We start from the raw sequence: 26133 nt of genomic DNA, 5'->3' as shown, positions 1-26133 counted from the left end.
GTTTTGTGGTTTAGAACTTTGGGGCATTTTCTGATTGTGTCTTTTGTATTTTTTAGAGAAAGGTAACCTGAAATATGGTTGGGATGCCAAGATAGTGATGTTTTCATATTCTTAAGCCACACTTAAGAATGAGTAGTTCAATGGATGTTAATCAGAAGAATTAATATTCTGATGTACTATTTAAGTATTTTTTATTAAATTATTTACTCTTACTTTGCTAATGCAAACTTTTTGAAATCCAGATATCTAATCACCACATTAGATATCAATTAATTTGCAAATAAAAGGCCCCCCTCTGGTAAATTTATACCATGAAAATTTGCATACATAGTAGCAGAGATTGTCCTTGAGTTTTTTTTTTTTTTTATTTTTATTGTTGGTTGTTCATAACATTACATAGTTCTTGATATATCATATTTCACACTTTGATTCAAGTGGGTTATGAACTCCCATTTTTACCCCATATACAGATTGCAGAATCACATCAGTTACACATCCATTGATTTACATATTGCCATACTAGTGTCTGTTGTATTCTGCTGCCTTTCCTATCCTCTACTATCCCCCCTCCCCTCCCCTCTTCTCTCTCTACCCCCTCTACTGTCATTCATTTCTCCCCCTTGTATTATTTTTCCCTTTCCCCTCACTTCCTCTTGTATGTACTTTTGTATAACCCTGAGGGTCTCCTTCCATTTCCATGCAATTTCCCTTTTCTCTCCCTTTCCCTCCCACCTCTCATCCCTGTTTAATGTTAATCTTCTTCTCATGCTCTTCGACCCTACTCTGTTCTTAGTTACTCTCCTTATATCAAAGAAGATGTTTGGCATTTGTTTTTTAGGGATTGGCTAGCTTCACTTAGCATAATCTGCTCTAATGCCATCCATTTCCCTGCAAATTCTATGATTTTGTCATTTTTTAATGCAGAGTAATACTCCATTGTGTATAAATGCCACATTTTTTTTATCCATTCATCTATTGAAGGGCATCTAGGTTGGTTCCACAGTCTTGCTATTGTGAATTGTGCTGCTATGAACATCGATGTAGTGTCGTTGAGTTTTGAGTATTGATGCTTAAAATACAGAAATATCCGAGATAGCTCTACATAGTATGAATATAAATGAATTGTTTTTCTCTTGCAGAAAAAAAAATTTAAATGGTGGTTAAAATGAGAAAATTGGGTAATTTGGTTTAATTTTTTCATATCTGTATTAGGTGTTTTAACTATCTAGATTGAAGAAAATTTCTGGAGTTCACATAGTTCAAAAGATACAAGTAACTTAAAAAAGATAGTTTCCAAAATATGAAAAATATTCTGAATGAGGAATACATAGCATATGAAAAATGATATAGAACCTGAAGGTGATATTATTACAAACAATACTTTGTAAGGATTCCTGGCATACGTTAGAAGTAAGCCACAAATTTAACCTCAAAATCACCATCCATGGATTCCCTAGAAGGAAGTGTTTTCTTCCTTCAAAATGATTTTCATTCCATTTGACAGCTTTTATTGTGTGGAATGAACCTGTTCATTTCACAGTTAACCTATTAGAGGGGTCCAGAAACAAGAAAGAAATCTTTGTTTTTCACTCCTTTCTAATTAAAATGGAGCATTTTCTTCTTTAATGAATGTAGACAGCAAAATCTCTTATCTATGCTTTGTCACAGGAAAATTAGAGATATGTACAATAACTATAAAAATAATTTTGTTAAGTTGTATTTAAGGATGACTAGTTTTCTTTGTAATTCAGTTTATTCATTTAAAAGCATTTTGAAAAGGGATTCATATACTTAGGACTACTAAAAATATTCATAGTCCAAAAAATATTTAAGAACTGTTGACTTAAAGTACACATGGTTATATGACAGAAAGTCTTCTTTCAGAAGTCATATTCATTGTTATTTGAATATTATTTGCTGGAAATCAGCATAATTAATTTTGTTAAATAAATTTATAACTCTTGCAAAAAGTTTGTTTTAAAAACATTATTTAAGTAACAGTGGATATGCATTTCAAGGTAGTTCCTCTTTTGTTATTACAACTAGCACTTCTCTTTAGTTTTAAAGTTTAAGAGGAATTGATCTCAAGTTAGGTTCTGTATGTACACACACATTAAATGGAAGTAAAGTTTATCCATTAAGATTGGCTCTCTAGTTTTTTATAGATATCTTTGCCTTTAGCATACCTAGTATTCACATAATAGTGTACCTTCATGTCAATGAACAATAACATTACCTCTATTTATTTAAATATTCATTTATAACTATTGTATATATTGTCTCAAACTGATTTTATGCTGACTATTTAGACTAAATAGAACTAAAGAAGCATATTTAAAAGTTAAACTAGAGTGTGTGCTAGCTGAGTATTCTAAAAAATCTCTTAGATTGAAAATAACTTTAAAAATGCTGGATAAATTTCTTAAAAATATCAAATAATGGATAAAACCAAATTTCAAATGATGGCAGGAAGCAAGAATGGTAAGCAAAACACAAAGCTGCTTTTACTCTGAGAGCATTTACACAAACTGGCAAACTTGATCTTTGTTTTATATAATCCCTTGATAAGAGTTAAATCTCCAAAGTAGTTCTTATCAAAAACCTCTTTCTCAGTTTGGTGATCCAGAAATAAATATATCCTGTTCACTCAAGGTAAACAACCTGAGAAGTTAAAACCACAGAACATCCCAAGCACAAATTCATAGTTAAAATTCATATCCCCTGAGTGGTCCCCAAGACTTTCAACCATAGAAGTAAATATGAATTATTCCGCCTGAAGAATTAGCATAAGCAGTAATTCCTCAAGAAAAATAAGCAGCTTATAGTAAAAATAATAATAATAACTATGGTAAAAATAATAATAATAACTATGAAACGTACTTGGAAATAAGGTACCATGACCTAAAATCTGCAGAAGCAACAAACAGCAAGAATAGACCAAGAATAGATTATGAGTTTCATTTTAAACAAATAACAACAAAACTTTTTTAAAAATTTTCTTGAAAGTTTCTACAAGGAATAGAAACTGTACAAACTAGCCATATGGAAAGCCAAAATTAAAACAATTTGGGTTAAAAATTCAGTATACGGAATGTACTGAGAAAAAAGTTACTGAACTGCAAAACACTTATCCAGAATTCTACACAAACAAGAAAATGTAGTGTACAAAAAAAATTTAAGTGGTTAAGAACAAAAGGTAGAATGATTTACACCTTTTTGGAGTTGCAGAGGGAAAGAAAATGAGAAAACAAAGCCTTAGAGAAAGAAATTCTAAGCAGATGCAATGATACCCCAAGGTAATCTTAGCAAGTTGGAGGATAAAATAGGAGGACTACAGGTTTGAGGAGAGCCTCAACTAGTTCAGTGTAAGAGTGCTCCTGGGTTCAATTCCCCCATACCATCACCACCACCACCACCACAACAACAATTTCTAAAGATATAAATAATGCAGAAGTAAAGTCTGAGGTGAAAAAAGGAATGAAAAAGCCCAAATAAATAAATAAATGTGTTAATAAATCTAAACAAGCATAATATACAACAGTAAGTGGTAACATCTTGAGAGAGTAATAGAATAAAATATACAAAAAGACTAATATAACTTTGATAGTGGTTAACAGCATTTTAAGTGTCTTAAAGGTTTTATATAGCTTGGGAAAAGACCACGATTATTCACTACAGGTATACATTTTTGTGTGATTAGCAGTAAAAGAATAGAATCAATGTGAAATTTTCAAATAAAAAAAAAACAAATTAATAAAAGTTAAAAACTAAAATGTATGTTAACTATGGCTATTCAGTACATTCACCTCAGAATTTTTTTTTTTTAAATTCCAGTGCCCAAAATGAACTAAATGGACATTTCTCAAAAGAAGACATAAAAATGGGCAACAAATATATGAAAAAATGTTGAACCTCTACCAGTTTAGGAAAATATACAAATCTTACACTGAGATCTAGGGATGGGGCTCAGTGTAGAGTCCTTCCCTAGCATGCATGAGGCTCTGGGCTCAATCCCCAGACCTGCTTTAAAAAAAAAAAAAAAACTACATTTCACTCCAATTAGAATGGTACTTATGAAGAATACAAATAAAAATAAATTCTGTCAAGCATGCTGGGAAAGGGGGAGCACTTATACACTTTTTGTGGGATTGTAAATTAGTGCAACCAAAAAATGGAGATCAATATAGAGATTCCTCAAAACACTAGGAATGGAAGCAGTATATGACCTAGCTATAACACTGCTTAGTAATTATCCAAAAGAACTTGTTAGCATACTGTAGGGATACATGCATACCCAAGTTTATACCAGTATAATTCACAATAGCCACATTATGGAACCAACCTAGGTGCCCCTCAACATATGACCAGATAAAGAAAATGTGACATATATACACAATGGAATTTTATTCAGCCTTAAAGAAGACCAAAATTATATCATTTTCAGGAAAAAGGATGGAACTGGAGAATATTGAGATTAACCAGTCTCAGAAAACCAAGGTCTTATGTTTTTTGTCAAATGTGGAAGCTACAAAGAAAAAAGGAAAGAAAAGAAACCTCATGAAAATATAAGAGACCAGTAGATTAGAGGAAGGGTAATCAGTGGAGAAAGTAAGGAAGAATAAGGGGTGCCTAGGAGTTGAAACACACCAAATTATACTTTGTATTTATATGAATAAATTATAATGAATCCCATTTTTATGCATCATTATAATGCACTAACAAAATGTATTTTAAAAAGAATCCTAATGCCTGATTCTAACCAAATTAAGTCAAAATCTGGGTGATTTGAAAGCTCCCAGTGTGGTGAGAATTTTTTAAAATGTTAAAGTATGGACTCATATACCCCCACCCTCCAGCACTGGGGCATGAACCCAGAGTTTGGGTTATTTTGTTCATGTTAGGCAAGTGCTTTAGCCCTGAGGTATATCCCCAGGTGTTTTTATCTTATTTGTAATTTTTTAAAATTTTTGAAACAGGAGCTTACTAAATTGCATACACATTTAGAAAACAAATCAAATTACAAAAAAAGATAGTATATCAAAACCAAAGCACACATTTCCCAAGAATGTAATTTTAATTTAATGTAAAATTAATGTACACTAGGACTGGAGTTGTGGCTCCATGGTAGAGTGCTTGCCTAGCATGTGTGAGGCACTGACTTTGATTCTAGCACCACATAAAAAAATAAATTAAGACATTGAGTCCATATACAACTAAAAAAAATAATGTACACTATAACATAGATTAAAATTATATCTCAATAAAGGCATAGAATGGATTTGATAAGATGTGATATTTATTTGTGTTAAAGCAAGCTGAAAGGAAAAAAACCCTCACTAAGCATAAAAGGAATTTCTAAAACCTTATTGAGTATGTTCTCCCTACAGTAGTCATTTTGCTTAATCTTAAAACACTGGAATATTCCCACTGAGAGTGGCATAATAGTAACCACTTGCTTGCTTCTGTTTAGCATTATTATTAGAAGTTCTGAGCAAAGAAGTGAGATAATTATATGGGTAGATGGACAGATAGGAAAGGAAGAAAAACAGATGTTTTAGTGTTGTAAAGACATAAATTCTCTCCAGATTATCTTTAGACTTAGTGCCACACTAATCAGAGCCCCAATGGATTGTGTCAAAGAAAGGTATATAGCAACAAAGGTAAGTTACAGAAGCACAGACAGATCTCACAAACATAATATTAAATTTAAAAAGTCACCAAAGCAAATGTGTAGTGTCAAACTATATTATTTAGGCTTTCTGTCATAGGTAGTTAAGACTATAAAAGGAAGTCAAGGAAATGTTTATCACTAAAATCAAAATAGTGACTACCATTATGGAACCAGGGTAGGAGGTATCATCAGGGAGAATCAATCATGCTTCTAGGGTGTAGGCAGTGTCTTGGGTGGTAATTACATGGATGTTCACTATGTAACTGTTCTTTAAACTGTATATTTGTGTTTTGTGCATAGATAAAATCAAAGAACTGAACTAAAGAATTTGAAATGGAATAAGTAAATTACTGAGAATTGATAAATTAGGCTAATCCATGATGTTAAGTACTTGGTGACTGTACTGTAATGTTGAGTTAACTAGTATAATTTAAAATATGCCATTCAAATAGAAAGTTAAGAAGCTTAAAAAAAAAAACAAACATCAAATTTGTTGCTACTCGGTTTACTAAAATCCATGGCGTAGAATTAGTGTGAAACAGATTCTGCTTTTACTAATTCTCAGGACTATCATTAATAAGTGGACTACAGAGATTGTATCTATAATGTGATAGTAATTATAACAATATCTATCACTTTTTGAGTACTTATATGTATCAGGCATTGGGTCAAGCTCAATTAATCTTGCAAAAATTTCTCATGTGTGAGTCCCATTATTATCTGTGTTCCACATTGCACAATAAGAGACAGAATTGGGTTTTATTCTGTTTCTGATTGTAGAACTCCTGTTTTTAACCATACCTTCAAGCAAGAATAAGAATGAGATCTAGCAGTATATAGTATCACATACATTATAGATTTTTCATTGATTGTAACTGGCTATTCAAATTTATGAAAATGCTGCAGCATACTAGCTCTGTGCCAGGTATTTCTCTGATTTCTATTTATTGGACCTTTTGCTCGAGTGTAGAAATTTGTAATCTATGCCACAAAAGATCACTGGCCTCTTTCTTCCTTGGAACTAATGTAGTGTGGTATTTCAAAAACTTTTTTTTTTTTTTTTTTTTTTTTTGTGGGAGGGAGTACAGGGGACTGAATTCAGGTGCACTAGTAGGGGGTACCAGGGTTTGAACTAAGGGGCAGTCAACCACTGAACCATATCCTCAGCCCTATTTTGTATTTTATTTAGAGACAGGGTCTCACTGAATTGCTTAGTGTCTCACTTTTGCTGAGGCTGGCTTTGAACTGGCAATCCTCCCGACTCAGCTTTCCCAACCTCTGGGATTACAGGTGTGTGCCAACATGCACAGCCACAAAATTCAGTTTGATATCACAAGTTATTTTTTGTTATAGCCTTCATCCAAATTACATATAATGACCTTCCTTCAGATTGGTGCAGTACAGAAAATTACTTCTTAAGTTTTATGGACAACTCTTTTCACTGGGAGAATTTCTGGCTATTCCTTACAGAAACTCACCCTCCTCTGGGTCAAATTAATGACTTATTTTAAGGGCCTTAAAAGTAAGGCCCACTTTGGTGGAATTGCTGTTTTTCTTACACCCTCATAACCTCTTTTCAGATAAGTTCTTAAATAAAATTACATTCTATTGGCAAAAAATTTTTTTTAATTGACTCATATTTTTATGGTACTATACAGTGTTATATATGATATTAGAGATTTTTTTAATAATTTATTTATAATCAATAGGTAACTAGGATCATTTTTCTAAAATGTTGAAACATCAAGCTGTTGGCTAAAAATGAAATCCCTACTTATTGCATTTCTTCTCTTAAAAAAATTATGTTTAGCATATAGTGTTTTGACTTACAATGTGTTTTCCAGGAAGCTACCATTTGTATTTTAACATCTCTCTAAGGTAATATGCTAGCCAGGGTACCAGGAGAGAAGCTGGGTAGGTTCTGTCTGCTCTTTAGCCTTCAAAGAGCTGAGATTCTGCTTTTACCTAATTATTTATATTTCTTTGTTTTCCAATGTGTATTCATAAATTTTTAAAAAAATGGTTAAGCATCAATTAAATTGGCATATGTTCAAAATTGGCATATTCATAATATTGTTGCTTTATTGTCTGAGCATTAGGACTGCAGGCTTGGGAACAACAAAATCCACTATTTTCCTTCATCCTTATTTGAAACTAGATAGAGCCATATGAAATTTCATTTTGACTAAATTTGCTACCTCTTTTTTTTTTACACTATTTTTGGAAATGAGAAAAACAAAAACTCTTGCATATAATAAAACTTTTCCTAAATACTTTATTTATGTTCCTTTCATTGGGCCTTTTAAATCATTGAGATAAGTGAATGTGAAATCCAAAAACCTTGTTATGTTTACTACTGAGAATTGATTTGTAAATAGATACATTCCTCTACAAAGATAATTGTAAAAATTGATATGGCATATGATATTATGTTTAAATGCAAAAGCAGACATTGGAATCCATTGTTTGTTTGTTTGTTTATTACAGTGCTAGGGATTGAAGCCAGGCCCTCATACCTGGTAGGCAAGCACTATACTACTGAGCCATAACTGCTAAAGTATTCCCCAAGCCATATAGTAGTGGTCTTCTGTTATCCCAGACATTAAAGAGACTTCAAAAATCAAGGCCCCATCTCACTTTTTGCAACCCTTTTTCAAATCTAATATTTTTCATTTAAAATGTTATTTATGGTAGCATATAATAGACATTGTTTTATAAATGAATTAAAAAATTTAGGCCTATTTTAACTTCAAATATGGTAACTGTTGATAGCTAAAGTCCACACAAACAAAAGCTATTTGGGACCCTCATCCTGAGACCAAAATATTAAAGAATCAATAATCTACATGTTCTGATTTTTTTAACTCAAGTGTTTGTATTTTTTTATATTTTATTTTCAAGTTTGCCTTTTATAATGTGAAATATCTTTTTGTAGGTTGCTACAAGCCTCAGGAAAGATCAGATTACTTGATGTTGGCAGCTGCTTTAACCCATTTTTGAAGTTTGAAGAATTTCTAACTGTTGGTATTGACATCGTACCTGCTGTAGAGGTATGTGTAGTTTTGTTTTGAGACTTCAGTATTTTGCGTTTATATTTACAAACTAAAGCACTGTCTTTACATTCCTAAAAATAGAAAATATCTATTTCCTGTTTACCAGTTAATAAGAGATATTTTTCCATTCAAAATTAAATATATATTATATGAAAATGTTTGAGCATTTAATTAACCAATATTAGTATAACCAGTACTATATTTGTCTTTCCTTGCATATCTAAATAGCCATAATCTGAAATGACACTGTTTTTAGTTAGCTTTGTGTCACTGTGACCCAAAGACCCCACAAAAATAATTTAGAGGAAATAAAGTTTATTTTGGCTCATGGTTTCAGAGGTTTGTTTAGTCCATAGTCAACTGACTATAACCTTGGGCCCAAGATGATACAGAACCTCTTGGTGGAAGTGTATGATGGAGGAAAGCAACTCAGGACATGACAACTAGGAAGTGGAGAGTTTCGCTTACCAAGAACAAAACATAAACCCCAGAGGCACCCCTAGTAACCTACTTCCTCCAGCCACATCCTACCTGCCTACAGATACTGCCCAGTTAATCCTTATCAGTGAATTAATTTACTGATTAGATTACACCTATCATAGTCTACTAATCATTTCACCTCTGAGCATTCTTGCATTGTCTTACACATGAGCTTTTGGGGGACACCTCATATCTGAACCATGACATACATATGCTTTTGTAATATCTGCCTTTAAGAAAGTTGAGTAGCTAATAAGGATTCAGATACACATAATGTTTGGGCTTTGCATTTTGTTTGATTTGATTTTTTTTTAAGTACATATCTTTCTGAAATGTACTGTATTGAAGTGTCATTATGGAATGGTAGAAACAGGCAAGATCATTGGAGTCAGCCAAAAATTTTATTAAGTTTTTGCGTAAGTATATAAAAACTACTGCATATAGACTGTTTTCTCTACTTTTAAAGAGCTGTGAGAATAAATATCTAACTAAAACTTGGCTTGATGCTATGTTTATCCTCAATAAGTGATAACTATTATTCTTCCCTTTGAGAACATTCCTTCACTTTGTGACACTATTACTTCAGTTTGGTGAAGCAGGATCACCTGCCTATTAGGTTAAACTTTTTTTTTTTATCTTATTCATACGATGCCAGAAACTTCTGTTAAGGGTAATTTTTAAAGGTAAGAGAATCCAGAGCAGGTACTTCCCTTATTAGAAAAGAATTTGTTATTTTTCCTCAGCTACAAATACATAATATTTGCCATTTTACATTTAATACAGCTCTAGGCATAAAAAAAATTACAAATTGCCTTTTAGTTTTGATGGTGGCCTGGAGAGAGAACCCTGGGCCCTGCACATGCTAGGCAAGTACTCTAACACCCAGCCCACAAATTACATTATTAATGTTATAAAGAAAATATAGATTATTATATTTATATTATGTTATATCATATTATATTTATGGATTTTCCCCCCAACTGCTGTATTTCTAGCACCTAGAAGAGAGCATGGTACATTAAGTACACTCTAAATAAAAGAATGGAATCTTACTTGCAACCTACATTTAAATCTCACCACCACCATTTTCTAGTCTCTATCTCTATATTCTTATCTGTATAATGGGGTTAATAATGTACCACATTTCATAGGATATTGTTTTGTTTTTGAGAAAAGTGTTTAAAGTGCCTAGCAAAGAATTTGTTATATAGTGAGTGCTAAATAAATGCTTACTTTATTGAAAAGTTTCTGCATGAAGATTCATCTTTCATCTGAATCTTTAACGGTATGTCATTTTGATGAACATTACTGTCTAAATATAATCTGAGTAACATTAAGGAATAAGGAAATGCTAAAATCATTAGTGTTTTCTTTACTTCTCAAAGACAAATATTTGTTCTACAGTGAAGTAGCTGTTCTTATCTTATCCTTGCAGAGTATTCTTGTGATATCAGAAGCTACTATAACATACTCATGACTTTGTGCATGGATTCTCTCTCTCCCTTCTTTTAAGACACACATTGGAGACGTTCTTCACAACTTCTAAGACATAAAGACCATATAAGCCTGAACCTCAGGCTTATATTTTTTTAAGTATTATTACGTTTAATAAATAGTCCTATAAACTTTCAATTGTATGTTCATTAAGGAATGCAAAACAATGGCTACATGAAGTTCAGTAGTAGAATCAGACTTTAATAGTTCAAGAAACCCATAACTAATTTGAAAACAAAGAGAAAATATTCTAGCCAAAATGGAATAACAGGCTGCATTTGTTTACTTTCTCCTATATAAAGCAACCAAAAAGAGGTCAACACATGTGAAACAATTTACATTACACTAGACACAAAGGATGGTGATCCCTAAAAGATTGAAAACAAATGAAATAAGCTCTACCCTTTCACCTGCATGTTGCCTTACATTTCTGTATGTGGTACAAAGAGAGGGAACCCAAACAGAACCCATCTGAGTCACCTGAGTTGTAAACTTAAAGTGGGACTCTGAGAGTACTAGGGGACGATGGCAGCTAGAGTTTGTAGGACAGAGTATGACAAATGAGAAACCTACACAGAGAGAAAATCCAGAAGCCTGAAAAGGATCCCCTATGAGCACACAGCTGAGTTCTTATCAGCACATATACTTGAGAAAAATTCATGAGACCAGAGAAAGTACTACCTGAAAGAATTAAAGGTTACAGGTGCCCAGCATTCTCACAGGCTGGAAATAGTACTTGTCACTACCAGTCACACTGAAAAGGTCAAGATTCACAAAGCGTTGAATAGAGTATATAATTCTTGCCCCAGTAGTCGAGAATATTAAGCCTTAGACTGGACATTGCTTCAGGCCCACCTACCAAAGGTGGTAGAAACAAGATCTTTAGAAACAAGATCCAAAAAGATCAAACTGTCTCCAGGTATCTTAATTACATTTCAGACTGAAGTTCAAGAATACTTATAACAATCCCCAGCTATCCTATATCCATCAAGGTAAAATTCACAATGACTAGATTAAAAAAACAAACAATAACGACAACAACAACAAAAACTAGCCATGAAAAGAAGAAAATAGGACCCAGAATGAAGAGATAAATTATCTAAAAAGGACAAACATAACAGAGAGAATAACAGATATGGAGAGAGATTAAAATTAAGAAATAAGGATATTTAAACTAATTTTATCTAGTTCAGGGAAATTCCTTAAGCTATACAGTTACGATTTGCATATTTTTCTGTTTTATACTTCTATAATTTATCATTTAAAATAAATAGAATAGGGATATTATAATTGTATTCCCTATGTGGGAAAAAGTTAGTAGTGAAATGGAATAGATGTTAAAATACCCAAATCTAACTTATAGGATGTGTAATATGAAACACAGATGGGATTAATGCATTTTAGATGTTGAAAAAGTTATCTTGAAGACATGGCAATAGAAACTGACCAAAACAAACAAACAAACAAAAAAAACCAGAAAACAAATTTTTTTAAAATTGAAGACTATCAGTGAGACAGTTTAAACCATCCAAACATAAACATTATTGAAATCTCCCCAAAAGGAAGAGATTTGAAAAATATGGCCAGAAATTTTCCAAATTTGATGAAAGATATAAATCTACAAATCCAAGAAACTCAGTAATCTCAAACTCAAGAAAAAATGAAGAAAATACATGTAAAACATCATGATCAAACTTTTAAACTTAGTGATGTAGCCATAAAAGCAACCAGATATTTTTAAACAGACTTGTTAAAGCACCCAGGGCAAGGGGGATTGTCACCTAGAATTCCATACCCTAGAACTTTGTCTTTAAATAATGAAGATGAGGGGCTGGGGATGTGGCTCAAGCAGTAACATGCTCGCCTGGTGCTGGGTTCGACCCTCAGCACCACATAAAATAAAATAAAGATGTTGTATCCACCGAAAAAACTGAAAAATAAATATTTTAAAAAATCTCTCTCCCTCTCTCTCTCTCTCTCAAAAAATATATATATAAATAATGAAGATGAAATGAAGATTTTTCTCAAGCATACAAAAGCTGAAAAAATTTAATATCAGCAAACTTGTATTAAAAGAAATGTTAGGGAAAAACTGCTTTACTAGGTGGAAATATAGATCTACGAAAAGGAATGAAGAGTATTAAAAGTGATGACTACAAAGGCAAATATATATTTTATATACATATGTATTATTTTCTTATTACTTAAACTGAGCGTTATAGTTTGAAATGTGTGGGTGTGTGTGTGTTGGAGCCCTAACCCCAAGTATGTGACTTCATTTGAAGATGGAGTTTTACAGAGGTAATCTTGTTAAACTGAAGTCAGTAGGATGGACCCTAATCCAGAATGACTGTGGAGAAATTTAGAACCAAAAACAAGTACCCATTGACAGCTTTCAACATGAGTTTTGAACATTGAAATCATAGCAAATTGGGATAAATAAAGATATAAGATATCACCAGGTGCTATAGTGCATGTCAGTAATCCCAGTGACTTGGAGGCTGAGGCAGAAGGATCACAAATTCAAAAGGCAGGCTCAGCAATTTAGTGAAATCCTGTCTCAAATTAAAAGATTAAAAGGACTGAGAACACTCCTGGGTTCAGTCCCCAGTATGAGTGGTTAAAAAAGGGAGAGATTAAAATGCATAGGATTGCACTAAGTTTGTTTAAATAGTAATAAAAGGAAAATTTATAATACAGAATATTAATATATATATATGTATATATTTAGTTGTAGATAGATACAATACCTTTATTTCATTTATTTATTTTTATGTGGTGCTAAGGATGAATCTAGTGCTTCACACACGCCAGGCAAGTATTCTACCACTCAGCTACAACCCCAGCTCCACCAAACACTTTTATTAGAAAATGAGGAAGGCTTTAGACCATATATCTGCTTTCTTTCTTGAGGTGTGTCATTGCCAAGAGAAAAACATGCACTCGCCACCTTTTCTTGGTCCCAGGAGAAGAATGAGATGCAGATAAATGTGTGATAATAACTAAATATTGTTTAAAAAAATGAAAAAGGTCTCAAAGCAATAATACCAACTTTTGTACTTGAAAAAAAATTTAAAATGCAAACAAGAAAATAGAAATCAATAAAATGGAAAATGTTTGGAGAAACAATGAGGAAAACTGATGAAAGCAAAAACTAGCTCTTTGAAAAGTTCCATAATACTGAAAACCTCTAATCCTATTGACCCAGAAATAAAGAGAAAGAGGTGACATCATTACAGATTTTGCCAATGTTTAAGGGATAATACTGTAAACAACTTTCTACCCATAAATTTCACTACTTAAAATAAAAGGGATAAATTTCAAGAGATAAATTCCTTGAATGATACATACCACTCATGCTACCTCTCAAGATGCTATCCTTATTCAGGAAGAAATAAGTACATAAATGATCATAAATTTATTAAAGAAATTTGAATTTGTAGTTTATGAAAAAAAACTTACTCACAAAGACAATTTCAGGCACATATGAGTTCACTGATATATTTACCAGTTAAGAAACAAATAATAACAGTTATATATACACTCTTCCCTGAAACTGAAAAGGATGGAATATTTCCCTCCTGCTTCTATAAAGATACTACCCTAGTATTAAAACCAGATAGACATTAGAACAAGAAAACTACAGACCATTGTATCTTATGAACTTAGATGCAAATGTTCTGTACAAAATTTAAGTTGAATCATTGTTTTTAAAGATTAATATGTCATTATCAAATCTGGCTTAAACTAGTAGTGCAAGATTGGTTTAATGTGACAAAACAATCTTTTCACTGTATTAATTCATCAAAAAAGAGAGGCTATGTTTTATCTCATTAGGTATAGAAAAAGCATTTGACATACTTTCCTGATATAATTTCTCAGTAGAAATTGAAAGGAGTTTCCTCAATATGATAAAGGGGATTTGAAAAACCTACAGATAATAACATTCTTTTTTAAAATATTGTTTAGTTATACATGGACACAATATCTTTATTTTATTTATTTATTTTTATGTGGTGCTGAGGATCAAACCCAGTGCCTCACATGTGCAAGGCAAGGGCTCTGCCAATAAGCTGCAACCCTAGCCCATAACATTCTTAATGGTTAAAGAAAAATATCTTTTCCACAAGAACCAGAATAAGAACAAGATAAGGAGATTGAATCTCACCACTTCTATTCAACATATTACCAGCAGTTTTAAGCAATGCAATAAAGAAAAAAGTTAAAACATCCAAATTGGAAAGGAAGAAGTAAAATTTGTGTATTTATAGATGACACTATATTCCATAGAATATACAAATGAGCTACTTTTGAACTCGTAAGTTAAACAAGATTATAAGATCTATAGAAATCAATTATATGTGTATATATTCTAGCAGCAATTATATGTATAAATACTTTAGCAATAGCAACAATCAAAAGTGGATGTTAAAAATAGTACCATTTTTTTTCTTAGAAAGAGAGAATTTTTTAATATTTATTTTTCAGTTTTCGGTGGACACAACATCTTTATTTTATATTTATGTGGTGCTGAGGATTGAACCCAGCGCCCCATGCATGGCAGGCAAGCGCATTACCACTTGAGCCATATCCCCAGCCCAGGTACCCTTTATTAATATAAAACTGCCACTTATAATAAAATATAAAATATGAACTATTTCATATGTGAACATTATTTGAATCTGACAAAAAATGTGGGGAAATCTTTATGATGAAAACTATGAATTTAAAGAAATACGATGGAAGGGACACACACTGTATTTATTTGGTGGAGAAGCAATATTTCCCAACCTTTCACCTTCAGTCTGTGTATGTCTGAGTATGCTTGCTTCCATAGTCCATGTGAGTGGTATGATTTTTCCCAACCTTTCACCTTCAGTCTGTTTTTTGTCTTTTCCTAACAGTTAAATCTCCTGTAGGTAGCATATTATTGGATCTTTTTTTTTTATCCAATCTGCTAGTCTATGTCTTTTGATTGGTGAGTTTAAGCCATTAACATTTAGAGTTACTATTGAGACATGGTTTGTACTTCCAACCCTATTTGTTTATTTTTGTTTTTTTAACTAGACTTGGTTTTCCTCTTTGATTAGTTTTTCTTTTAGTGTACTACCACCCTCAGCTGGTTTTCATTGTTGTTTTTCATTTCCTCTTCATGAAATATTTTGCCAAGGATGTTTTGTAGTGCCAGTTTTCTAGCTATAAATTCTTTTAATTTTTGTTTATCATGGAAGGTTTTTATTTCATCTTCAAATTTAAAGCTTAATTTTGCTGGATACAAAATTCTTGGTTGGCTCCCATTATCTTTCAGAGTTTGAAATATGTTGTTCCAGGATCTTCTAGCTTTCAGGATCTGTGTTGAAAAATCTGTCATTATCCTAATTGGTTTACCCCTATAGGTAATCTGATTCCTTTCTCTTGTGGCTTTTAAAATTCTCTCCTTGTTCTGTGTGTTGGGCATTTTCATTATAATGTATCTTGGTGTGGATCTGTTGTGATTTTGCACATTCGGCATCCTGTAGGCTTCTTGGATTTGGATTTCCATTTCATTCTTCATGTCTGGAAAGCTTTCTGATATTATTTGATTGAACAGATTGCACATTCCTTTGGTTTATTTCTCTATACCTTCCTCTATCCCAATAACTCTTAAATTTGGTCTTGTTATGCTATCCCATATTTCTTGGATGTTCTGCCCATGGTTTCTTATCATTTTCGTGGTCTACTCTGTTGGTAATGCTCTCGTTTGAATTTTTAATTTGGTTTATTATTTCTTTCATTTCAAGGATTTCTGGGTTTTTTATTGGTTTTTTTGTCTTTTGTTTTTTATTTTTTTTAATAACCTCTGTATCCCTATTGAGTTGATCTTTTGCTTCTTGGATTTGTTTATGTGTAGCTCATTGTCAAAGTGATCTTTCACTGCCTTTATTTGTTCTCTAATGTCTTGTTTGAAATCCCAAAACATTTTAATAATGTATATCCTGAAATCTTTCTCTGTCATTTTTTCTGCTGTAGCTGTCAATTCTTCTAATGATATGTTGTCTTAATTGTTTGTGGTACTTTCTTCCCTTGTCTTTTCATGATGTTCACGTTTCTTTCTTTCCAGCTCTGTGGGACTGGTGTGTTATTGTTTTTACCCTAAAGATTTTTAGTGCTCTTGTATGGTTCCAAGATCCCTACTTTGTGGGGAAGGACAGTGTTAACAGATCCTAATATCAACAATACATCACCTATGAACCAATTATTGTTATTAAGACATTTATAGTTAGTCTCAATGTTCAGAAATGTTGGGTTCAATTATTATTTAAAATATAATCAGTAGTTTCATAAAAGTTGCTTCTTTGAAAAAATAAATAAAATTGACAGACTCTTAGCCACGCTAATGAAGAGAAGGAGAGAGAGAACTCAAATTACTAGCATACATGATCAAAAAGACAATATCACAACAGACACTACAGAAATACAGGAGATAATTAGAAATTATTTTGAAACTTTATACTCCAATAAAATAGAAGACGTTGAAGGCATCGATAAATCTCTTAAGTCATATGATCTGCCCAGATTGAGTCAGGAAGATATATACAACTTAAACATACCAATATCAAGTGAGGAAATAGAAGAAGCCATCAAAAGATTACCAACCAAGAAAAGCCCAAGACCAGATGAATACACAGTGAGATCTACAAGACTTTTAAAGAAGAACTAATACCAATGCCCTTCAATTTTTTTCAGGAAATAGAAAAAGAGGGAGCAGTTCCAAACTCATTCTATGAGGCCAATATCACCCTGATTCCAAAACCAGACAAAGACACTTCAAAGAAAGAAAACTTAAGACCAATATCTCTTATGAACATAGATGCAAACATTCTCAATAAAATTCTGGCAAATTGAATACAAAAACATGTCAAAAAGATTGTGCACCATGATCAATTGGGATTTATCCTGGGATGCAAGGTTGGTTTAACATACGGAAATCAATAAATATAATTCATCATATCTATAGACTTAAAGATAAGAATCATAATCATATTGATAGATGTAGAAAACTCATTTGACAAAATACAGCATCCCTTTATGTTCAAAACACTAGAAAAACTAGGGATAATAGGCACATATCTCTACAACGTAAAGGCTATCTATGCTAAGCCTCAGGCCAACATCATTCTAAACGGAGAAAAATTGAAGGCATTCTATCTAAAATCTAGAACAAGACAAGGATGCCCTATTTCACCACTTCTATTCAACATAGTTCTTGAAAGACTGGCCAGAGCAATTAGACAAAAGAAATTAAAGGGATATGTATAGGAAAAGAAGAACTTAAATTAGCTGTATTTGCTGATGATATGATTCTATACCTAGAAGACCCAAAAATCTCCACAAGAAAACTTCTAGAACTAGTAAATGAATTCATCAAAGTAGCAGGATATAAAATCAATACCCATAAATCAAAGACATTTCTGTATATCAGTGACAAATCCTCTGAGAAGGAAATGAGGAAAAACTACCCCATTCACAATATCCTCAAAAAAAATAAGATACTTGGGAATCAACTTAACAAAACAGGTGAAAGATCTATACAATAAATACTACACAACCCTAAAGAAAGAAATCAAAGAAGACCTTAGAAGATGGAAGGATCTACCTTGCTCTTGGATAGGTAGAATTAATATTATCAAAATGACCACAATTCCAAAAGTACTATACATATTTAATGCAATTCCAATCAAAATCCCAATGGCATTCCTAATAGAAATAGAAAAAGCAATCATGAAACTCATCTGGAAAAATAAGAGTCCAAGAATAGCTAAAGCAATCCTAAGCAGAAAGAGTGAAGCAGGTGGTATCACTATAACAGACCTTAAACTATACTACAGAGCAGTAGTAACAAAAACAGCAGAGTATTGGCACCAAAACAGTCCAGTAGACCAATGGTCCAGAATAGAGGACACAGAGACTAACTCACAGAATTACAGTCATCTTATATTAGACAAAGGTGCCAAAAACATGCACTGGAGAAAAGACAGCATCTTCAACAAATGGTGCTTGGAAAACTGGAAATCCATATGCAACAAAATGAAATTAATCCCCTATCTCTCACCATGCACAAAACTAAACTAAACATGGATCAAGGACCTAGGATTTAAACCAGAAACTCTGCGTCTAATAGAAAAAAAAGTAGGCCCTATTCTTCATCATGAGATTAGGCTCCAGCTTCCTTAATAAGACTCCTATAGCACAAGAATTAAAACCAAGAATCAATAAATGAGATGGAATCAAACTAAAAAGCTTCTTTTTAGCAAAAGAAACAATCTGTAAGTTGAACAGAGAGCCTGCATCCTGGGAGCAAATTTTTACCCATTGCACATCACATATCTCTATGGTATAAAAAAAATTCAAAAAGCTAAACACCGAAAAAACAACCCAGTCAACAAATGGGCTAAGCACCTGAGCAGACACTTTTCAGAAAAAGGATATACAGTCAATCAACAAATATATGAAAAAATATTCATCATCTCTAGCAATCAGAGGAATGCAAATCAAAATCACTCTAAGATATCATCTCACTCCAGTCAGAATGGCAGCTATTATAAAGACAAACAACAATAAGTGTTGGCAACGATGTGGGGAAAAAGGTACACTCATACATTGCTGGTGGGACTACAAATTGGTGCAGCCAATTTGAAAAGCAATATGGAGATTCCGTGGAAAACTGGGTATGGAACCACCATTTGACCCAGCTGTTCCTCTCCTCAGACTACACCCAAAGGACTTAAAAACAGCATACTACAGGGACACAGCCACATCAATATTTTTAGCAGCACAAGTCACAATAGCTAAACTGTGGAGCCAACCTAGATGTCCTTCAGTGGATGAATGGATTTAAAAAAATATATGGCATATATACACAATGGAATTTTACTCAGCATTAAAAAATAATAAAATCTTGGCATTTGTAAATTGATGAAGTTGGAGAATATAATGCTAAGTAAAGTTAGCCAATCCCAAAAAAACAAACGCCAAATATTTTCTCTGATATAAGGAGGTTGACTCATAGTGGGTAGGGAGGGAGAGCATGGGAGGAATAGATGAATTCTAGTTAGAGAAGAGGGGTGGGAGGGAAAGGAAGGGGGCAGGGGATTAGCAAGGATGGTGGAATGTGATGGACGTCATTATACAAAGTACATGTATGAAGACTTGAATTTGGTGTCAACATACTTTATATACAGAGATACAAAAATTGTGGTATATATGTGTATTAAGAATTGTAATGCAAAACAAACAAACAAAGTACATGTATAAAGGCAAAAAAAAAGGATACTGTTACCTTGATTAGGTGAAGGGAAGTGAAAGGAGGGGAAGGCAGGGGATGTGGGGATAAGAAAGATAGTAGAATGAAACAGACATTATTACTTTATGTACATATGTGACGGTATGACCAATATGATTCTACAATATGTACTCAGAAAAATGAGAAATTATATTCCATCTATGTATCATATATCAAACTATATAAGTGCATTCTATTGTCATGCATAACAAAAGATTTAAAAAAGAAACTAAATGGATAAAATAAAATATAACAAATAAATAAATCTGGTAACAACAACAACAACAAATTAAATACACATTTGCTATATGGCCCAACCACCTCTTTCTTGGATATTTTCCTGAGACAAATGAAAGCATAAAAAAAAGCAAAGATTTGGAACAAGAATATTCATAACAGCTTCAGTTGTAATAAGTCAAAAACTAGAAATAGTCCATATATATCCAGAAACAGATGTGTGGGAAACCAACTAGTGATGTATCCTTGATACAGTGGGACATGATTCAGCAATTTAAATGAAAGCAATAAAATAGTAATGCCTACAAAAAGAAATGGATAAATCTCAAAATGACTATGCTAAGTGAGAAAAGACAGGCAGAATAAAAAGCACATTTTGTATTATTCCATTTATATAAAATCCTTGGAAATCCAGACTAACCTATAGTGATAGAAATCACATCAGTCATTGCCTGGTAACAATGGAAGAGGAAGAAACATGAGGAAAAGATTATTAAGGAGCATAGAAAATTTGTGGGTATTTGATCTGTTAATCTGCAATTATTTCATGGATGTTAAATGTTAGGTCTTATCAAAGTATATACTTTAAATATGCTTTTGTGTTAGTTTTATTGCAGTAGAGCTGTCTGAAAGAAACCAAAGGGAAGAGGAAAAGAATCTTTTTCCAGATAATAGAACATTGTGTATTACTTTCCCTAGTAGACAGTCCATATGATTATGGGACCAGCTTGTCTACACAGTAACAGAAGGGAAGGACCAAGGTTTTAGTGCATGTGTTTGCTAATGACTATTGCTATATGGTAAGCTAATTTTAGTCTAAATTTTAAAATGCTTTCTGTACACGTTTCCTGTCACTGAACAAATAAATGAGATATCTGACTTACAAAAAGAAAAGCTTGATTTTTAGTGGATCTAATCCCTAATTGAACCTGTTGCTTTTGGGCCTATGGCAAGGCAACATACCAATGGCGGAAGTGTGTGGCAGAGCAAAACCACTGGCTTCACAGCCAGGAAATGAAAGAATGGAATGGATCCCGTCCTATAATCCCTTTCTGGGCACTCCTAATAACCTCAAGACTAGGCTCCACCTCCCAATAACACCACCCTGGGAAGCAGGCCTTAACAACTTGGACCCTTGAAGGGCACTTAAACTTTAGCACTTTCTTATTCAGTATTCTTTATAAAGAGTTTTAATAGTCAGCAAATTATTAAGTGTTTATTCCTTTAGTTCTAGTACTTCCTGTGGTCATTTGACTGTTAATTGAATTTAATATGTAGTTTGCTTCAAACCAGAGATTAATATTTTAATAGAATAAAAGTAGTGTTAACATTAAAATGGTTAAAGAGAATAGCTTAAAAGACCATTTTCATGACCTTAGAAAGTTTTGGCATCATTCTGCTTATACAAATTATAATGCCTCATTCATTACATTTTTATTTTTACTTCTCTGATTCATACTTATATTATGGTATTTTTTTCTATAAAAGTTGTTTTTAAAGCTAGCTTGTTTTTATTAACTGTATATGTCAAAGCGAATGTAAGAGTGACTAAGTTTGGAAATAAAATCATTCCAGTAAACTCTTACCCAAATTAAATTTCAGATAAACTTAAGATTTTTTTGTACATATGCATAAAATTTTTAATTTCAAGTTGATAAGAAGGAAAAGTCATTTTACATATAACTTTATATTTTATATATAACTTTATACACATACATAATGATAACTAAAATTCTTTGGGCTTAATTTCTGAGATTTTTATAAGTTTTGGTAAATAAATCTGTCAAACTTAATAATTTTTCAGTGCTGAAATCTAACCCAGGGCCCTTGCACATGCTAGGCAAGTGCTCTACCACTGAGCTATATACATCCCCAGCCCTTGATATTAATATGCCTTTTCTCTCTCTCTCTTCTGCAGAGTGTATACAAGTGTGACTTCCTGAACTTACAACTTCAACAGCCGCTCCAGCTTGCACAGGATGCTATAGATGCTTTTTTGAAGCAGTTGAAAAATCCTATTGATTCTCTTCCTGGAGAGCTTTTCCATGTGGTTGTTTTCTCTCTCCTTCTTTCCTATTTTCCATCACCCTACCAGCGATGGATTTGCTGCAAGAAAGCTCATGAACTGTTGGTGTTAAATGGTTTATTACTTATCATCACACCTGATTCCTCCCATCAGAACCGTCATGCTATGATGATGAAAAGCTGGAAGATTGCTATAGAGTCCTTGGGCTTTAAACGCTTCAAGTATTCAAAATTTTCACATATGCATCTGATGGCATTTAGGAAAATCTCCCTAAAAACCACAAGTGACTTGGTTAGTAGGAACTACCCAGGGATGTTATATATTCCTCAAGATTTCAACAGTATAGAAGATGAGGAATATTCTAATCCTTCCTGCTATGTACGATCAGATATAGAAGATGAACAATTAGCATACGGTTTCACAGAACTCCCTGATGCTCCATATGACTCAGATTCTGGAGAAAGTCAAGCCAGCTCTATTCCTTTCTATGAGCTAGAGGATCCCATATTACTTTTAAGTTAATATAAAAGCAAAAGGCCCTTTCAGTCCAGACTTGTAAACTGATTTGCTTACAATAATCAGAAATACTAACATGAACTCAATACACAAAACCTGGTTTGCATAGAAGAAATGCAGAGGTTTACAGAGTTTGCTATTTTTTTCTACTTCTGGATTTTAAAATTTATTCTTATATAGAATGCTTAAAGTTTCATGCAGAGTGACTCCTGTCATAGCAGAAATCACTGTTACTTTAGCATTTCACACTAAGATATAGAAAGGTACCTTTTTCTTTAGTGCTATTGTGAAAATGAAGCATAATTTGCTCTATATTTTCATTTTCTTCAATTGTTCAATGTTGACTTTATACCATTGCAATGGGAAACTTAAAGATATGTAGAAAGCTGTAGATTGCACTTTGATGACTCACGAGTTAAATATGATACAGAGATAGATTGGTTTAGTTGTTTTCTGATGCACTTATCATTTTTTTCCTAGCTAAATTGTTATCTGTTACAGAAAGCCGTTTTCTATTCAGTTTCATATGATGATCCAATATTTCCTGAACTTTTTGGAATTGGTGATAGCTGTTTTTGCTTTTTTCTTCTCTTACACTCATTTGGCAGCATCAGACATTGGGGGAGAGTTTTCCTCCAAAGTATGTATTCTGATTTAATTAGCACAATACAAGAAGCACCATTGCCAAAGTAGTATTTTGATAATTTTTCTTGTTGATTTGGGCCTTGGTGTTAAGTATATTAATCTGTGAGAATTCATTTTTACTCTTTTGAAATTTAGATTTCATTTACAAAGTTTTCTTTTTAAGCAAGGAACAATGTATAATACTAATTACTGACTGAGAACACCTTTGTGAAAGGGTTTGCACTTGTAAGAGAGTTTATGTTCTGATGAGACCAACTTTGATAGGGTTCCCACCTTTCCATTAAGGAGGTGCTGCTCTACATGTTTGGAATTACACAGAAAATTTTAAAATTAATCCTTTGCTGATAATCTCAAAATGGTTTTCAACTTTTGGTATCCTAGTTTCTTTCTAAAGCCTAGCAGAAATTTTTCTTTGAATATATAAAACATTAGTTGGCTGTGGGAATTTTCCCTTTCCACATTGATAAATGCCTTTCTGTGTTTCTGAATCAGAAGCAAATGATTAAGGAAAAATATGTCCAAACAAGACAAGTTTAAACAGCTGAGAACATTTAGTCCACATTGTCTTGTCAGCCAGCAATTGTCATGTAAACTATCATTTTTAAGAGTGCCACTGTGTGGATTTTTTTTCAAGTGGTTATTACATTAAAATTACCTCATACTGAGGTTTTTGCACTGAAATATCACAGTTTCAGATTTCATGGTTAATGTTTGTGTGTGTGTGTGTGTGTGTGTATGTGTGTATGTGTGTGTGTGTTTTAAAAGGAAACTTGCATTTTCAATAGTTGATCCTAAATTTCATAAACTGCACTTCTTTACTCTGGTAAAACTGATGTTTTTGTGCTTATTGTGAGTTGCTGTAGTTACCTTTGAATGTCAAATTTTATTTACAAATACAAAACTTATCCTTTAAGATATAAATGATTGTGTGTACCCAATATTTCAAATTAAATTTCACATATTACATTAATAAAGTAACCAGATTATAATTAGCCAAAAAAAAAAAAGTCAGTTAACTGAACAATGTATGGTTGTTCAAATATGCCATAATTAACCTGAAATTTTTCGTTTACTTTCAATAGCCTATGATTCCTTAATTATTAGGGTTTACCTTTCTTTCCAGTTAAACACTACAGGATTATGTCTTGTAACTTCCTCAAAAGAAAAGAAAAAAGCACTGTGTTCTGGATAATAGAGACTTGCATTTTAGTGTTACCCTTTTATTATACTGATTATTTTCTTTGGTTTGCCTAAATCCAATACTAATAACAAAGACAACAATACACCAAATGAAAGTGCTTTGAAAGTAAATTAAAATAGTGCTTTGAAAAGCTGGTCTAAGTATGACCTTTGAGACAGCGTTTGTGTTACAGCTAAAATGTGGGTGCTATAAATTCTTCTGAGTGTTTACAGATGTTGATTCTGGTTTTGCTCCAAAATGTGCATGATATATTTTAAGTAGTACTTTGAAGAAAAAAAAAAAAAAACTCTATAAAACCTACTGCCACTTAGTATAAATTCGTTTGAATTTACATCATTTGTTACTGTAAGTTCAGTTTATTCAAATTAGGTTGACACAGGATTTAAACCAACACATGTTCCACCAAGGCCAATTCATTATTATAAGTATTGAAATATAAGAAGTCATTGTGTGTTGATGCCAGATCACAAACATAATAATAAGTGAAGGGCCTTCTAATACTATATGACTACTCTAACAATTATTTCATATGACTATAAATAAATTAAGAGGTCTCCTGTCTCATTCACAGCAGTTTCTCCAAAATAATTTGGTGTTTCAAAAAACAAATGATAATCATGTGGTTGGATTCTTCAGGATCATGATAGATCATTTGGTTTTACCATAGCTGCCAAGTGGTGGGAGGTACCATACCAGAAAATGTATGTTTGTGTTTGTTGTATTTTTTTCACATTTTGTGAACAAAGCACATTTATTAAAAATTTTAAATTTTCTAATATTCTTTGTCTGTTACTTCTAAACTGAAAGTTTTGTGGTCTTTTACATATTGAATGATTTATGATTTAGAATGCAATTTAGAATTTGAATGACTTTTAGAATTTTTCCACTGGTTCCATTTACTTAAATCCCTTAATTCCATAAATTCACTTGCTGGTATTACCAGAGAACTCTGACTTCTCCTATTGTCATGCTGTTTATGGCAGAACCAGAACAACAGCATAAATTCTCGTTCACCGTATGTCATCTGTATAATTAACTTTCAGGGAAATGAAGTATGATAACAGATGCTATCATTAAGCAGATCTGTTTTGATTTTTAGGCAACTGTCTCATGCTACAAAAGAGGTGGTTTTTTGTGTTGTTTTTTTTTTAATTCCTTGAGCAAATGAATTCTTCCATGTGCAATATGCTGGGGAAACAGAGATTACAGTGATTACAACCCTTGCATTTTCATGGAGTATATGATGTATTGGAGAAGACAAGAATTCTGTATGTACTTGGTATCTAGGAATCTAGATATCTAAAAATGATTGCCTACTGATCCTATAGTTTTGTCTTAAAATTTGCTTAAAATCACTTTGTTTCCCAAAAGTGGAATAACAGGTTAAAAAAAAAGCTTTAAGCACAAAAAACTTTTCAGCAAATTAAAAAGCATTGTGGATAAGAGAGATATGCCCCTCAGAAAAGTGCAAGCTAAATGCAAATTCTG

The 26133-nt window shown here is 32.6% G+C and overlaps 1 protein-coding gene across 1 annotated transcript in view; it reads left to right on the top strand.

Moving 5' to 3' along the window:
• Bmt2 (base methyltransferase of 25S rRNA 2 homolog) overlaps positions 1-25423 on the top strand; it is a 79713-nt gene extending 54290 nt beyond the window's left edge. The window contains exons 4-5 of the mRNA XM_046422528.2: positions 8607-8721; positions 22176-25423. Of these exons, the coding sequence (XP_046278484.1) occupies positions 8607-8721; positions 22176-22805 (745 nt within the window). The 3' untranslated portion in view covers positions 22806-25423. The remainder of the gene's footprint in view (positions 1-8606; positions 8722-22175) is intronic.
• Positions 25424-26133: the final 710 nt, after the last annotated feature.

Source organism: Marmota monax, unplaced genomic scaffold (genome assembly GCF_021218885.2).
Source record: "Marmota monax isolate L192 unplaced genomic scaffold, Marmota_monax_Labrador192_F-V1.1 WCK01_AAM20220418_F8-fsc00027, whole genome shotgun sequence".
In the NCBI taxonomy this organism is placed as follows: Eukaryota; Metazoa; Chordata; class Mammalia; order Rodentia; family Sciuridae; genus Marmota; species Marmota monax.
Note: the sequence above shows the minus strand (reverse complement) of the source record. Positions and strands in the feature narration are given on the sequence as shown.